This window comes from Amblyomma maculatum, chromosome 6 (genome assembly GCF_055883805.1).
Source record: "Amblyomma maculatum isolate TAMU_Amacu chromosome 6, ASM5588380v1, whole genome shotgun sequence".
Lineage (NCBI taxonomy): Eukaryota > Metazoa > Arthropoda > Arachnida > Ixodida > Ixodidae > Amblyomma > Amblyomma maculatum.
This window is the reverse complement of record NC_139349.1, coordinates 6,753,516-6,771,373: the sequence shown is the minus strand read 5'-3', so window position 1 is coordinate 6,771,373 and position 17,858 is coordinate 6,753,516. Positions and strand designations below refer to the sequence as shown.

At 42.4% G+C, this 17,858-nt stretch overlaps 1 protein-coding gene across 3 annotated transcripts in view; it reads right to left on the bottom strand.

Moving 5' to 3' along the window:
- The window catches only part of LOC146184992 (uncharacterized), a 94,169-nt gene that overhangs the window by 24,344 nt on the left and 51,967 nt on the right, over positions 1 to 17,858 (bottom strand). For 2 of the 3 annotated variants that reach the window (XM_084605935.1, XM_084605936.1), the window contains exons 12-15: positions 17,231 to 17,428; positions 11,130 to 11,272; positions 6,266 to 6,436; positions 4,748 to 4,924 (exon numbers count right to left, since the gene is read on the bottom strand). In XM_084605935.1, coding sequence (XP_084462061.1) covers positions 4,748 to 4,924; positions 6,266 to 6,436; positions 11,130 to 11,272; positions 17,231 to 17,428 — 689 coding nt within the window. The remainder of the gene's footprint in view (positions 1 to 4,747; positions 4,925 to 6,265; positions 6,437 to 11,129; positions 11,273 to 17,230; positions 17,429 to 17,858) is intronic. The other variant, XM_084605937.1, reaches the window with a different exon arrangement.

The following is a 17,858-nucleotide window of genomic DNA, read 5'->3' as shown; positions in this document are numbered from 1 at the left end:
GCGTGTGAATGTATTTACAATAATGTCTGTGAAGTCTATAACCAGGGCACTGTTGCTAGTTACTAAGAGATTTTCAGTTTGTTGTTGTTGCCTTTTCAAATAGTAGTTCCACTTAATATGTAAAAAAATGGTCTCTTGCACTGGAGACAGAGGACTAAAGAATGTGATGTGATCATCACACGGCAAGGTAGGCACAGTATAGGGCACGGTAGGCCCTATACCTACTATGTATTTTAGCAGATATTTGTACTCAGTTTTCAAATCATATATACTAGGTGTAAAGCCAACACACTGTTCTCAATGCAATAGCTAGCTGTATTGCAACTAGAATTATTGCTTAGTAGAAGTTCGTTGTTTTTCAAAATATTTTTGCTAGCTAGCTCTTTATAACTTTCAGGGCAAAACGGGCAATAAACACAATATGCAACAAAATTCTATGCATCAATTTCCGCAATTCTAATTCAGCAGACTCCCTCTTGCATTTGTTACATACTGGGCAAAGTCAATGCTTCTAGCGCTTGTGGTTTCAGAGAAAATGGGTCGGTCATTGCAAAAGTTATAGGTTTAAGAAAAAGATTTAGGATAATTAGCTTTGAAGAGAAAAAAGAAAAAAAACAGTTCACTACAGATTACACCCGACAAATGCATGCCAATACAGTAATAGTAAACTCGGATTAGTAAAAACTCAGATATAGTAATATGAAACTGAAGTCCCAGTTCATCTTCCATAGACAACTGTACATTTCCCCTCTTTATAGTAAAGATATTTTAGGTAAAAATCGGTTATAGTAAGTGCGCCTGGCCGCGGCAACGACTCCCATGATATGACCATCGCCGCCTGTGCACTACCTAGAATCGTAAGGAAAAGTAATTTTTGTATTTCAAAACAAAAATAACACCGAGTGTCCTTTTAAGTGGCGTTACCATCAGGCTTAGCAGCATTCAGAAGAAGCCTACTTTACGATAGCCTTGGAGCCGTGAGGGAAAGCATGCAAAGCGTAGAAAAAAAAACAAAACAAAACAGTAAAGCTGTCTACAAACATGGAAAAGAGGTGGCATGGTTCATTCAGAAAGTAAGGAAGAGTAAATGTGCACGAAGAAATAGGGAAGGGGAAGACACGGGCAAACATTCTCAGCACTGTGCAGCACAAAGCATGAGGTAGTGGAGGCAAGAAGTGGAGGTGTAGTGTGTGCGGTCTTGCAGCACTTGACTGCCACACGCCATTTATCATTTATTGCCTTTTAAGACAGAAACAGCAAAAAGTGACACCATGTTTATGCAAGGCTTCGATTTTCACATGAAAACAAACTTGGCTGTATTCGTAGCCACGTCCTCATGCTTAAGAGGTACTTCCACTAGTGCATGTAAAAAATTTTTGTAACTGGAAAAAAAAAAAAAAAAAAAAAAAAAAGGCATGAAGAGATGATAAGAGAGAGATGGAAGCTATTTCAGTGTTTTTTCAATTAGCAACAAGACGCGTGCGTTCAATAAGTGGCCATTTAACTACCAGACAGCATCTTCAGGACTATGTCATCACCAACAACTGATATAGTAAAGACCCTGATATAGTAAAGATTTTTGTTGGTCCCAGTGACTTTACTATAAAGGGGTTCTACTGTACATAATTTCAATGGGTGGCAGTTAGGTAATGTAGCTGAATAATTACAAAAAATTGAGAACAGTAACTCATTACTACTGCATTACATTTCTATGAGTGTTATTGCCAAGATGCAAACTCGCTCAAACTGCAATGAACTAGTGAAGCTTGCTGCATGATTTAATTAAAGCATTCATGCATAAATGGTGCCAGCTACACCAGGAATGAAGGTCGCGGAAAGTGCAACATGTCAGACAGCTAAGTGCAGTGCCATGCAGCAGAAAACAAACTCACACAATCACGTCGTCATGGATGCTTTGCCTTTGTATTCTTTTTTGGTAACAAGTGACCAATTACCAGTAATCAATTACAGAAAAAGCTGCCTGAATGTTAATGTTTCAAAAAGAGTATTCAACTGAATACAAAAGAATGCAAAAATGTAATTATAAGTAATCAATTATGTATAACTTTGCTGTAAAATAAACCTATCGCCGGTTTGCCTCAGGCAAACATTGTGCCATGTAGCGCCCTACTGAAGCACCAAATGGCATGAAAATGTCTGGTCAGGCGATTTTGCCATATTTAAAAAAAGAGCGCATCGCATTTATTCCGGGTGCTTTTATTGTTTTAAGACTAATAAGCCCATTGTGAACAGCATGCAGATTCCCCTTCCCAAATTAGAACCAAATTAGACCAATTAGAGTTACCGCCAATGTTAGGCAGCTAGACTTTTGAAATCATGGAAGGCATTTGATTTGCTACCACATAGAAACAGCGCTCTGCATCAGGCTGTGTTGAGAGGAATCAATGACATGATGGTTAGCATGGACAGGTTAACACAGCTAAACGCTCCTGGAATAATTTGGCAATAGTCATTCCAGTAACTCTAACATGCAAGCTGTGGAGCTTGCAGAAAACTGCACCTTTCAGTTAATAGCTTCCATAAAGTCTTGACCTAAAGTTCCCAAGAACAAAATGTTAAGAAACTTTTCTTTCTTGCTGAATGGTTGATGATCCCTCTGAGCATGAAGATTATCAATTTACGTGCTTTGCTATTGCTTTTCTACACAATGCATGCAGTTGAAAAATGGGGCATGGTTGATCCCCAACCAGGATTCGAAAATGTCATTAAAAAAACGTTGGCATGCAAGCGCGACATTTAATCTCGTCCAGGAAAAAAAAGATTTCACACTAAGAGAAAACAAGAATTGGATATTTAAAAAGGAATTAAGCCTATCTGTGTCCCTGAATCAAAACGTTAGAACCTACAGAGTTTCCCTTCAACAGCAAGAAGCCGAACGGGAATGAATGATGCCAGCTCAAGTTGGCCTGGATAACAGGTCAAAGCCAGTACGACTAAAGGCCTCTACAACGAATGCCTCCACTACGATGTGGCCTGCTTAATGAAGAGAACTACACCTGGTCAGTTTCTTGTTTTAATAATTTGCAGCAAACACCATTTTCAGTGATATGCTTGTCATTAGGCATTCTTTGGTGTGTATTTCGCACTAGCAATATGTGACCACTACGTGTCAGCAGTAGCCACAGCATCACAAAATATAAGCAGCCTGTGCTGCCTGGCAAAAGCCCCATCTTCCAGTTGGGGCTTTGGTGACCGACATTAATAGTGAGGAACGGTTGTAACCGAACCATGAGCAGCAAAGGAAGCTTTGCGGGTGGCGCTGCACCTCCCAACTTTAATAATGCCCGCAAAACATGCCTTCACAGCCGTGGCCAATTGTCCTCTCTCTACTTAACCTTTGGCCACGTCAACGCTTGCATCCCTCCTGGACCCTCTAACAGCATGATGACAGGCTTGATAACGTTAAGTAAGCTGCGCAAAGCAATTCTGCAGTCCCATGTATTTTTTTATAAAAGTGTTAAACTGCAGTAGTATAAAACTTTTATCTGGCCAATAGTCTGTCTACTCTTAACACAACAATAAAAAATACTGTCTATTTGAGGATATACAATGAAAAAATCAAATCGATTCAAATTTAAGAAGACCCACGAAACTGTCTACATTATATGAAGACTGAGTATTAGATGTCTACACCTCCAAAATGCCAAACATCGTTCAAATCACAGTGAATTCGTTAAAGGCCAGGATTATAGCTGTCTGCTTCAGCTTTGAGATGAAAGCTGCATAACAACGATGAATTTTTCACAGTCCATCAAATGCCTCACTGCATGAACGCCATGGGGAATGCAGGAGCAGAAGTACTAATGCAAAACTGAAAAGGCTCGATAACCTTCTTAACAGTGGTGCGAAGTACAGCAGCGAAGCCTTCTCACTAACAGCGTCGCCAAACGCTAGGAGGCACCACTGAACTGCAAACAGTGCACAGTTTTTGGCACAATAAAAGAACGGAGTGATGTGGACATACAAAAGGTAAGCATGATGTGGCAATGGAATCATGAGAAGTCTTCTACAAAGAGGAGAAAAAGACCAGTGACACACTAACCAGCATCCAATATGGAGCGCCACTGTGTTTGACTGGCTGGCTAAGGTGCATCTAATTACCACTTCTGCTGCGCAGAGCTGGCGATAGTGAAATGTAAACTATGCAGACAGACCTTTTTCATTTCTTTTTTTTTGCATGGGGGTCCCTCAAATTCTGTCACAGTTTAGAGTGCATGTGCATTAGAGAAGTACGGGGAAGAATGCACTATGTGATTCAAGTGTAAGGATAACTATTTAGAGGATCCCTTGATTGGTGTGTATACCTTGACACAGCTGCCTGATGGGAGTCCGTCCGCACTAACAGTCATGCCCAATTTAAGGAAGCTGGCCGGCAGTGCGATTATCTTAATTTCTGAACTAAAAAGCTTTTACTGCATGATGCGACAACTGGCATTGTATGATGCATAATTCTGCAGTGACAAGAGGGTGGACAGTAGACACGTTCATAAAAATACAGGACATGAATCATGCAATGTGTGCAACAACAACAAACTAAAGAGCGCAAAGTACTAGAAGCATTCTAATGGTTACAGAAATGGCAGTAAGAGAAGAGAGACTGAAATAGCAATATATGCATTGCCCTAGCAGATCTGAGCATCACCTTTGCTAAAAGTGAGCGCTCGTTCAATTCGGTATGAAGTTGGTATATTATGCAACAACCTGTGTACAATGGTGGCACACTAACCTGATGAAAATGGCTGATTACGTCACTGTGAAATGATGAGCGAAAGCCACACAGCTGACATGAGTAGGGCATTTCTGATGGGCTGTGATGTAGCTTCATGTGGTCAATGAGACTAGACACCAAGTCAAATTCTTGACTACAGATTCGGCACACTATGCCATCTGGTCTTAAATGGGCCTGAAAGGAGCAGCACAGAAAGAGAGCACCGTTATTCCAATGCCACCGTAGGATGCCAGAAACAAAAATCTAGAACGAAGTTATAAGTGCATGAGTATTTCACTTGCATGATAGCTGTTTGAACATGCTCGCATAATGAACACACACCCTACTTTGGCTGTCAAAAAGTATATATATATATATTTTCTTGTCCAACTATTGCACTCCTTCATTTTTGAGTGCAGTTTACTGATGAAGGTAGTGAATGCAAGCACGAATAATTTTCTGAAAACCGAAACAATATGCAATACCATCCAGTGGCACCTGTAAAGCTGCATAACTATACTTCACCTTACAGGATGAATAGGCAAGGGCAAGGTTTCTTAAGGAATCTGAGAATTAATATAAACCCTGCCAGGCCCCAAAAGTTTCTTTACTCTCTCTGCCACAGTATAGACCGTAGCAACTTGTTGCAGTTGAGCGTTATGCTGAATGCTGCGAGAAGTAAACTCTAGAGCGAACACTAGTTGTGTTTGCTTCCGACAGCAGTACTGCCTGCGACACTAGCTACATATATGATTAAAGAAAAAGTTTACAATGTCCTTGTGCAAGGCATTTTTTTTTTCCAGAAGCTGAACTGCACCGAATCAGGTGGTCATTCCAAAAAACCTACCTTTAGTATCATTTTTACCAATTTCTAATTTCTCCTCAATATATTTACCAGCCTGGCAACAAGCACTTCCCAAATTTTCAGATATTTTTTCGGAAAGGAAAAAATGACATTATTATGAGAGTAAATTGAGTAGGTAGTCAACATTGTTGGTACATAACAGCCCAAAATTGCACTACTTCAAAGACAGTCGCGGCAAATCTTTAACATTGTCGTGATTAGAGCCAGAAACCTTGCCAGTGAATAGATGACCAACTACAAGACACTCGTTTCACTATTATAAATATTAGGAGTGCACTTAAGCTCCAGCTTAAAGGTGTGGCACGATAGTGGCCTGTGGCCCTCTGAGGTGCTTCCGTAATAATGAGTTGATACAGTGAAGCTCGCCTCTGAAAGAAAGCTAAAGCCACAAAACTGCATTGCGCCTGCAAGCAGTGTTCAGAACTGAGAAAAGTGATACAATAAATGTAGATCTTAACGCTGCTTGCCCTCAGCATCTGCATGAGCTTTGGTGCAGTTACCACACAAATGCAAATTTCACCTCCCTTCTTAGCAGGCTCTAGAGAACTGTATTTGAAAGAGTGCCCAAAATCCTGCTGCAACTTTAAGCACTCATTAATACAGTCAGCTCGAACTTCAACCTACACATTGAAACTTGGATGGGCAACAGAGCAACAGACACAACCACTCACCGCTTCGGTATGGCACTGCATGCTATATGGAGTTTCAAATTCTTTGAAGCAGTATTTACAAATGGTGAGATCAGAGAGATCAGGGTTCCTCTGGCGGCTCCCTTCAATGTGGTTGGTGATGTGCTTTACAGTCCTAATGTTATTGGTGATTACTTTCTTGCAGACAGGACACTGCCAAGAGGTTACACATGACACACACATGAGACATGATGCACAAGGGTGAAGAATGGAGAAAAAAAAAAAAAAACAGAGCATTACAAGCAACGCATAAGCACGGCCGGTCTCGAGGGAGAGAGCGCTTCTCTTCTCTTACGGCCACTCCAATGGGGTCTGTTTCTACCGCCCGCCGCGCCTCGGTGGGGTCGCCACTGCCCCACTGCTGCTCCTCCGCTACAGCCGTTCACGGGCAAGGGAAACGCGCGCTCGCTTTTAGCTTCGCCCGCGTCAGTTGCAACCGGCAGGTCCTGACATTTCGCCCCTTATGGTTTATACAAAATACGTAATCAACATCGAATATTTATCGTGTACGATGAATAAAATACAGTCAACAACCCGCTCACGCGCGCGCTCCTTCGTCAGTGCGGCCTTGCACGGTCGAATGAAGCTTCGGGAACACTTCAACATTTTTTACCCCTAAGTTTTGTACAAAACTAAATTTACCAGGCTATGCAATGTGCCTTTGAATGTTTTAAGCAGGTGTAGCGTGACCTGACGTGAGTGCATGGTCAACTGTTGGGTGGAGATTCTGTCAACCGCTACCGTTTTCGTTTAGATCAGAAGAGGCACGGGCACAAATTCATGGCGCGTCTCAGATTCAGAGTAAAGAACAAAAATTTACTCATATAGTAAAAATTTCACTTGTCTAGTGGAGTGAGCCGTTCTAGCTTCGTTCAAAACATATCAGTCAGTTGAAAGACCGAAGATATATTGCAGTCTCGCGACTGCTTTTAATCAAAGAAATCGGCATAAACAGTTAAGCAGAATCGAAAAGAGCGGCAAACAATAAAAAAATTGTCCTTCAAAGTTACACATTGCACTATACTGTTCATCAATTCATTAAAATGCTACCTGCGTCTAGAAAATTCAGTCTCAAAATCTTCCTGCACGGCTTGTGCACATAAGGAGTTGGCCTCTCGGTCTTCTCTGTCACTTTCCTGGTATAATTGAGAAGAAGAATTCTGAGAAATGTTTCAAATATCAAAGAAGCGGACCTAATAACATAGCTGTTGTCAATTCCTTTCGGGCAACTCAGTGTTGAATTCTGAATTGCTGACTGATTCAGGATCTTAAGTACTTCGAGAACATTTGTGTGTATAGTAGGTGCACGACAGCTTTTTCTAAAAAAAAAAAAAAAAAAAAAAAAGCTTGTCCAATAGGGCAACAAGCTCTGGTTTCGGATAATGCAATCCACTAGAATATTGTCCCCGTAGAAGAGCATACTACATGGGGCTGCTTCTTTCGCTAGTTTCAAGAAGAATACATAGAGCAAGCGTCACACCCGAAGTTGATTAACTAAACGATATAGCCAGCGGCGTAAGGTAAACCGGAATATGTGACAGTGGTAAATGGGATGGTAGGAGATGCCGTCACTTCCTTCAGTGCCTTGATTTTGCTCTCAGATGAAACGTCTGTCTTGACAATGTAGTCATGTGCCGCTAGCTGTTACGGCCCTCGCATCTAGCATATGTCATTCCCTTCCGCACATTAACCTTACTTTCCCGAAGAGAGCCTCAGTGGGTCGCTATATAGAGCTTGAAATGAGTCTTCAGTGAGAGGGTCCTTCTTTAACGCTTGAAAGTTTCTTGCATACTTTCGATATAGCAGGTGAACTCATTTGTGAGTCATTGCATCGAGTATCACCTTCATCATTTATTGGCCTCTTTTTACCACTTTGAGCACAAGTGGTGTCATGAATATCAAACCATTTTTTAGTGCTTTCATAACAAGCTAAATATCATGTAAAAATTTCATTAAAACAATGTTTATTTGCAAAATTAAAATAATGTGTATAATACCACACATTGGCTAATATATGAATTATAATAACATTTAAAACTCAACCCTACAACGTTTGCTTTGACTGTTATACTAATCTTTTATATCATGCAAGCATTTTGCAATTTACATTACATTTTTATGAAATTATTTTCATCTTCGGTGTTACATGAATGGTTTCGCATCTAGCGCTAAAGACGGTTTTGCTGTAGCAGACGAGTTGCTGTCATGTTAGCCTTGAAGAAGCTTCGATGTGATCACTTCTCATTCAGTTTTTTTTTTTTTGTTACTATTGTTGTACAGGCTTGGGAAAAATTTGGACTAAAATGGACAAAAGTAGCTACCATGCCGCAATGTATGATTGTCGAACGTTTGCTGAACGACAGTGTTTTTTATATCCATTCATGTGTGTAGTACGTTGACAACATGCCGTTGCATCATCTACTTTCTGTGTTCCTTAATTTCGGAGCTGCGCTAACCACGAAACTCGCGAGCGACAGCGCGAAACCAGGCAAAAGCCACCCGCCGCCGCTGAAGCAGACGCGGAGCGAACAGTGAGCAGGTCGCGCCCCTTGCGGTGGCGGAGAGCGCAACTCAAGGAGAAACATTCCCATTGTTCCCGCGGCGATTGAGAAGGCCGTAAGAAAGAGCGCGCGCTCTCCCCCGAGACCGGCCGTGGCATAAGGCAACAAGAAGCACTCCACTACAACACTCAAAAAAAGAGTTAACATCAAACATGACAGTGCAGAACGTCTATACACAAAATGGCCACAGACGAAGTGTTCGAAGGTACACAGTTAACTGCAATTATTTACCACATTTACTTGCATAATGAGCAATTCGTATACTGAACCCACCTCCCCCACTTCCGTTGTTGAGAATGAACTTTTCATTTAAAGCACTAGCGTTCCTTAGCACATTCCTCAGCTTTGCACTGTCACAGTCAGCAGTGCAGAGCTAGGCAGCACGCCATGATGATGCATGCTTAAATATAATGCCACGTTTGTCTTTTGATGTGAGCTCCTGGCAGAGTGCGAAAATGCTGCATATAGTTAACAAAAATGCTCGTGACAGTGGCTTTCACAGTGGGCTGCTGCACGCACTGCTGTGCCAGTGGTTGCTTATAAAGCCTAGTGATCGGTATGTTTGATTTAATATCGCTGGGATTGGTCAGTGCCGTCAGCAATCACGAAACATCGGGTTGCACCATGAAAACACTCGACATATTTTGAAATGAACAATTGTAAAAAATCGGCACAGTGACTGTGGCTTACTGTTTGCTTTTGCTGACCATGAACGAATGCTCAGCCGTGCGTATAAAAAATTTTGACTGCCTCAAAAAAATTTGTTGAAACCTTTTAGGGCCTCAGATTTACCGCATTTGCAAGTTTCACATTATTCCAACCTCTAGTACCTCATGCATTTCACAGATGGCACCCCATACTCGTACCCCGCATGTTATTTCACCACAGCAAACGTCGCCATAGTCATCGCCATGGCCAGGCACGAGAGCACTTTGCTATCGCCACAGTCGATCAAGCCTCGTGTAAAACTGCAACACACTCTCGTGCTGTACAGTAAACATCATCGCCTTCATCAAGTTGCAACTATGCTGCTCCTTCATTTAACCAACAGAAATATGCTGCACACATGCGCCATCTTGCTACATACATGCAAATCAATGGGCCGTGACAGCACTGCTAAATCAGTTTGCGCCAACATGCAAAGCAACAGGTTGTGTCGTTAGCGGTGAAGTATCCTTAGCTAATGCTCGATATCAGCATCTGATGGCACTGAGCTGCTCAATCATTTTCCCTGTGTAATGAACCCTCCTCCCAAACAGATACCAACTTTCGAAGAGTTGAAAAACAGAAACGTGGGTTCACAACATGAGCAAATATGGCATAACATTGTATTTCCGTTTACTTACCAGTGTCACAAGAAAAACTTTTACACAAGTAAATAAATTGTAAATCTACATCTTATTCTGCAATGCGCAAGGCAACAAGCATTTCATTACTATGCAAGCCACAAGCAAGTCCTATAATGCTCAGTAAGCGACCCACAAGACAGACAAAGCACCGGACAATACGAAATGAACTGCATTGTTCCAAAAAAAGCCAGCATTTTCGACAGCAGTTATTTTTTAATCATTTCTTATCAAGCCCTAATTTCCAAGGTTATATTCCTATGCCAGCAACAAGCTGCAAGTTTCAAATTCAGGAAGGAATTTTGCTTGATTGGTATGTGGGATTTAAAGTATTAAAGCTGCACACAGGCTATGAGAGATGTTGTAATGGAGGGCCCAAATTAATTTAGACTACCGGGGGTTCTTTAATGTGCATGGACATCGCAGAGCACATGAGAATCTGCATTTTTCAGTGGCTATGACCAGAATTGTCAGTGGCCACCAAGGCTAACAATTTGGAAATATTCTTAAATTTTTTTCATTGCCATTACTATTGCATTACATCCCCGACCACATGATCCAACTTCCTCAACAGCTATTTCTACAACCAAGAAAGTGGGGAAAAAGTTTTAACAAAGTGGCAGTGAAAGAGTGCAGCCCACAAATACTGCATTTACTTGCATACCACAAACAACAGTCATACATAATAAATATAGGTTCAAAAGAAAGGTCTCTTGAATTCCCGTAAGACTGCCCATCTGACCTTGTATATGTAAAGCTTTTCTATTAGTGTGTGGGAGCGCCAGCAAAATCAGCCTCTACCAGAGAGCACTTCACATGCTTAAGACACTTTCTGGGTCACAAAAACCTGCATCGCATCTTCTCTTTCTATGGCCCAGTTACTTGGCTTGCAGTAGTGATGGAGCTGCAAGCAGTGGAAAAACGTCATGGAATACCAACCTTAAAGCCATAGTCTCCTTTTGTCCCTACAAGGTGACTTTCATTAGGGCTTGGCTTCTTTCTGGCATAATAATACTCATCCAGGATGACAACGTTCCGGGCACCTGTCTTCTCACTTTTATCACCAGGCTCCTCTACAGCTTCTGCAGAGTACAGATCATTATCACTTTAGCGTGGTAAGAAGTTACAGTAAGCTCCAATTGACATGACAGAGTTTACGTTCACCTTGAGCACTCTTTCAGGTGAATAAGTAGTAATTGTTCCGGTTATTGTCCATACGTTTGCATGTCCCAGTAATAACTAATGGTCATAGTAACTATAACTGCGCAAATAGCATAATTCTGGGGGCAAAGTGAATTTGAATAGTCAAAACTGAGTGTAATAAAAAAAAAAAAGTCACTGTCAGTGATTATCAACATAGTTTCCTATACCTACAATGCCAGCAGCCTTAAATAAGAATGCAGGAATCATGACATTAGTAACAGCCATAAATTTTACTTTCGACACTGACACCCTATTCATAACAAACTAAAGCAAGTATAATCACAGTTTGACTTAATGCTCACATGAAAAAAGGAGTTTACTGACTGCTGTTATGAAGCCTTGTAAGGGTTACCTCCATACTGGAGGAGTGACATCAGAGGCCAATAAATGGCCAGGCAAGACACTGGTAAAAAAACATGACGTTTTGTGAAATTGGCAAAAAAAAAAAAAAAAAAAAAAAAAATGTGACAACCTCAGCTACAAGGCGAGCAAGACTAACCCTCTCATCCTCTTTTGTGATGCCTTAGGGCAAGATGTTGGCTGTGGAATATCACCTAGAACTGCAAAAATGCGAGCTTCGTTCTCAACTACCTAAATGCAGCCACAAACTCCAAAGGCACAAAGGCGAAGCCGCATCGTTAGGTGTCCCAGCACGTGCTGCCCCATACGCGGTATGGTTAAGCAGGCTGGTTCCGAGCCCAATGCTCCTGTCATACACTTTTCTTGAGCACTGCAGTCTAGGATGCAGTTTCTAGACTCTACTGTTGAAAATTAAAAATTGACTAATTGGCCATGGCAAAGCAACTGCAGCAGCATACACAGGCCGCAATATTCCACAAGCAAGCCAAGGCCACTTCAGTGCACAGACATAAAGTGATCTAAAACAAGACGAGTGCTGCCAGTCAGCCTCACGGCCAGATGGCGACTGCAGACATAACACGCCACGTGGTGGTGCACCTTGTTGCCCAACCTGTGAGCATGCACTAGTTGCGCATTGGCAGCTCTCGATGGCTGTCAGCAAATCATGTGCAAACCCTGGCAGTTTGGTTCTATAAGTTAGGTCGTATGACAAGCGCAAGGTACTGCCAGTTTATACGACTTAGAAACTCGTAATTTCTGAGCATTTAACAAGTTCAAACAGTTTGAACAGTGAAAGTGCGGTGAGAATCAAAGATATTGTTTGAAAACTATTCGAAATTACAATTACACGCACGTCTATTTGTAACAATTTGATTTCACGAAAGACTGCGAACATCTACACTTGATTTCATGCGTTTTATCTGCATTCAATCAAAAGAAAGCATGTAAGAACTTGCTGTTCTTATATCAGCCTGAACTGATGACAGTGCTACAAAACAAGTAACCAAGGATATGCAACTAAAGCATGTCCCGACTTGAGAAGCTAAAGCATCCTATCAATCCAACTGCTGTTTCTGTTCCCAAATCAGAAAGTATTCGAGTACCTACCATTACATCAAACTTGCTCTTTAGCAACCAAACGAAGTCACAGAGCTCAGTTTTGCAATATATAATATGTACAGTACTCACGGATTGAAATAGGACACTCGGAGCGCGTGGCCGTCGCTGCATGCAAGGCAGTGTGGTAAACAACAGGCCGGCTTATTGGCGACCGGAAGGAGCAATTCTGCTTTTTAGATGTTCTCCCCCTCGCGCTATACCACAATGCAGCACCTTGGTTCCATGAGCATCCACGGGCGGCGCTGCATGCAGCGACGGCCACGCGCTCCGAGTGTCCTATTTCAATCCGTGAGTACTGTACCTTGAAATTTCATGTGCGCCAAAGATGAGATCCGCACAAATAAAATTCTTAAGATTCCTCAGGCGGCCAGGACACCTGTCATGCTCAGAAGAGTCAAATATGTTTCAGGTCAACTGCCCGGGCTCAGCAGCATTGCTCCAGAAGCTGACGCACTTCTGTGCTATTTTAGTTGCTGTAGTACTCTACTCCCTAAATGCTTGGCAGAGAAACTGTCATTGGCAAGAGCTAAAGTTATTCAGTTTTGCAATAATGGCTCATCATTCAAGCAGACTAATTTCCATTCACGTCAATGCAATAAGTTGCTGTAGTGATCAAGCTCACAAAAACAAGCCAACTATCAGACACAGGAAGTCTGGAAAGAGTTTTGCCCGTTATCCACCTGTTACATTTGATTTCTGGCATCTGGCTAGAACTTGCACCGTGTAGTCATTTCTTTTTCATCTTGTGAACAAAAGCAGGCCTTCTGCTATTTCTAAGTATGTATCCTAGCTTATGTCAATATACTGCACTTACTTGAGCACATCTATCTGTCAAAAAGAGATGCGTAAAAAGTCACCTTTAGCACTGTAACTGAAACTTACACAGAGACACAGGAAGACTACATTTAAACCTCAATTAAGAGGGCAAAAATAGTTCTATATATCTATAATTCAATATATTAACAATGGCACGGGATAAGCTTATTTATACCCCGGACACGTGCTTGCAGTGCATCCATATAGCAGTGCATTCTTAAGATGCACTTACTGCCTGCCTGCATATTAGCAGCACATTGCTTGCTTCGCTTAATTTGCATTTTAGCTGCAGCAGACAGTGCTGGGAGAAGCTAGCGCCAATCGTAGGTTTAATTACCTTACCGGCACACTACAGATGAAATATATAAATGAAAATTAGGGCACAGCCTATTTTTACGTCCCTTTCAGCTGCAAGGCAGGCTACGACAGCAGCCACAGCCTTTGTTCAGCAAGGCTGGCTTCACCGCATGGGAATTAGTTCACCAAACGTTGGTTTCCCTGCACAAAGGCAATGACGCGTTGAAATGAAGTATGACGGCCTAAAGGTCACATTCATTCTGTCATGCGGCTCGCGCTGACAGCAGGTGCTTAAAGATGTCCAGCCAAACCGGCTCCATGCGTAAAACACAGGAGCACCATTACGAGAAGTGCTAGTAGCATGGGCACAGCGCACAGTTCGATTAGATGAATGTAATGCCCAACAAGAATTTGATAAACATGAATATTGCCAAACTTTTGTATTGTAGTTTTAGTGCTTGATAAAAGCAATAATTTAATACATTTAGGTTTAATATATCTGGGACCAATTATAAGGAAGATGAATATTGCAAATAATCAAGTTATTGCACATATTAAACTATCAAGATATAAAATTCAAACTGTCGTGCGAAAGTATAGCAGTGTTTGTATTTATCGAACTCCTGCTCCGCCGAACATTCAATATATTGAACTGAGCACCGTGCCCCCAAAAGGGACGCTTCTCCTATTGGCATTCTTACAATCTCTTTTTCATGCAACGGGTCAGGTCGGCTGCACGTTCTTATGCAGCTGCTAGCCCTGCTAAAGCTGTAAAATTACGGACCAGGTGAACGTCACGTCCTCTTGAAAGTGGCCTTTGGTATGGGTATTTGTTTTCAACCCGACACTGATGCCATGAGGGGAAGCCAATGTTCGATGCACAATTGTCATGCAATGCAGCAAGTCTGACTGATCGAAGGCTTGCACTGGCTCTGATGCGTACTAGAGCTTTTCTATTGTTCACTGGTGGTGGAAAGCATCATGGAAGGGCTTTAGTACCCACTGCGTCGCTGCTGATGGCGGCTCAGAAATAAGCTGTACCCAATTTCAACTGAGTTACTGTTGCGTTTATAGCGTACCAATACTAACAGAATTAGACCTCTTATGATTGGCACTGGCTTTTCCCAAAGCATTATCTGTCGCAGCTTCAATGTGAGCCTCAAAAGCACTTGTGCTGCATGACGTGAAACACTAGCTTGGACGCTCCAATCTGTCCCTGCCATGTACTTGGCGCATGCGCTTGTGCCCATGAAGGTTAAAGTCACTTTAGTGAAAGTGCCCGTAATAGCACGTTCAACGAAAAATAGACAGTCTTGTCTCGAAGAACAGGCCAGCAACTTATGGCGACTTCCAATTGTAGAGTTTCAGCACTTTTGGAGTAATGGTCTTGCTTTTTTTTTTCTTGCAGGAACTATATTTGAGAAGCAGATCTGGACCTCGGACAGTGTCTTCCAACTGTAGATAGGGAGCGGTAAGCTCTCTCGTGATACACAGCAGACAATCGTACTTGTCGTTGCTATGGATGCCAATTTGTGTCATGCATTAGCGCTTGCTCTTCTTGAGAACAGTGCATGTGAGAGCAGTAGTAGCCCCCATCCATTGACCTTTTTGAAAAGTCCAGCTCAGAGAGCACTTGCAAAACTATGTGTGAAAAAAGTTAATACTTCAATCTCGTAGACTTGCAACCACCCAAATTCTCTTTAGTTCAGGAAGACTGAAAAAGGTGAACTTCGGGTCTACTTCATTAAAAAATAAAATAAAGAAACTGCAGGAGATTGACTGTGCGAAGAATAAAGATGAAAAAATTGCGTAAACTGTTGTCGTCACTTCCATCTGAAGTGGCAGCAGGGGCAACACAGATCTGTTACAGGTTTGAAAACAAACTATTCATGCATGGGCAGGCACAAGGAATGGAAGGTGTTTCTTCCATCAGTTTGCAAGCACCATTTACTTGCTCCCACTTGGAGCATGAGTGTTCCAAACACACAGCCGAAGCATGTGCTATGCACTAGATTCAAGCACTACGTTACAGTGTGCCGACGGCCCAAGATCTGCGACTAGAATTCAAAATTTAATGAATTCCTCTTTCAACTGCTTGGCACCAGTGCACAGTAACAATGGCTATTGGCATGAGTCAGTGAAACCAGCTGAGCTGCCCGTCGTTTCGGGCACCGACATGCGGCAATGCAATGCCGGTAGTTTGCATGCCGCATACTCCTGTTAATCCTAACCCCCTACCACCTGGGCTTCCTCATGGTGCCTAAGTTCTCATACACAGGGTGCCCACGGGTTATGCACTCACCACAGATGCAATTGGCAAATGGCTGTCGAATTCAAAGCCCAGGCACCATCACCTCGCAGCTGAGCCAGAAGACCAGCAAGATTACAACGACAAAATCGTGGCCGCAGTTATGTGCAGAAAATGCAACAAGGACACCCGCCCAACAGTGCAACACATGTTGCGAGACCGCCCTTTTTCTTTTAGAAAATTTTTAGAAAATTTCGCATATCACCCAGAAGCAGCTCGCGAGGCAGCCAATCACAGAAAGCGCATCGAGACAATTCAGTAAAAGCTTGGTAGGGTAGTAAAGGAAAATAAAAAGGCTAATGTGGCTAGATATTGTTAATTTTCGAAAAGAGCAGGAGAATGTCACTGCTTGCAATGCAAGTATGCATCGCAGTGTAGCAGTACACTGCTGTGCTGCGACCTTTTTTTCTTTTTTTTTTTTAAATGCAATGAGTTACACAAAATTTCATCAGTGTTATTGTATTTCAAGCTTTGTAGTGTAAGAAACGGGACATAGCGCAACTGTACTCCCTTTGACCGACCGATGACGGGACGGTAACAAAGCAACACTGAAAATGCGCCTCTCTGTCGCAGGGTCTCGTCACTCTGTGCAGTGTGCACCAGCGGCAACGACAGGCGTTGGTGGCGGTATCGCATGACGGATAGCCAGGGACTGTCGCCAGAAATTTTCGGCATTTTGCTTAACTCGAAACTCCGCTTATCTCTAAATTTTTCTCAGATTTTACAACTTCGAGTTAATGGGGTTTACTCTACTACATTTCACTGCTACTTTTAGGTGGAGCCCTCATGCTCAACGACAGCTTAAACTGCCATTTATTCAATCTCGAGCATTAAAACCCAAATGAGTAAAATGTGCAGAACTTACTATGCTCTGAAAAGTTATGTTCTCTACTCTTGGAAGTGCAAGAACATGCAACGGTGTGCGTGACTCACTCACTTTGCTTACCTCCGGCTCCGGCCTGATCATTTTCCTCCTCCGAGTCTGAGCTGTCACTGGTACTGCCATCATCACCGTCATTGCCAGCAACCTTCTCATCGTCAGAGCTGCTGTCGCACTGAATGACTTCAGGCACTGCTTTTGGTACCCTCAGGACTGTGCCTTGTAGACTATGACCAAGCATGTCGTCAAAGGACACTGAAAAAAGAGAGATCAAATGAAAAGAGAGGCAGTAACAATTTAGCTCGGGAGAAAAAAATCTCGATCAACAAAACGATGAATAACCGTGGAAATAAAAATAAAATCCAAAATTGCCTTACCATATAATTAAGCTTGTGACTGGCACCTAGGACATGATATTGTTATGGACGAGAAAGAAACGAGCAGTGGCGCGGGCAGGAGCGCTCACGCTAAGCCCGCCGCAATTCATTAAAATTGTATCACGGTCATCAGACGTCATCCCCCTACTTTTTGTGTTAATCAGCTTGCCGCATCGTAACATTTTGGTTGGAGGTGTGGGGTTGTTTGTTTGTTTGTTGGGTTTAATGTCCCAAAGCGACTCAGGCTATGGGAGATGCCGTAGTGGAGGACTCCGGAAATTTCGACTACCTGGGGTTCTTTAACGTGC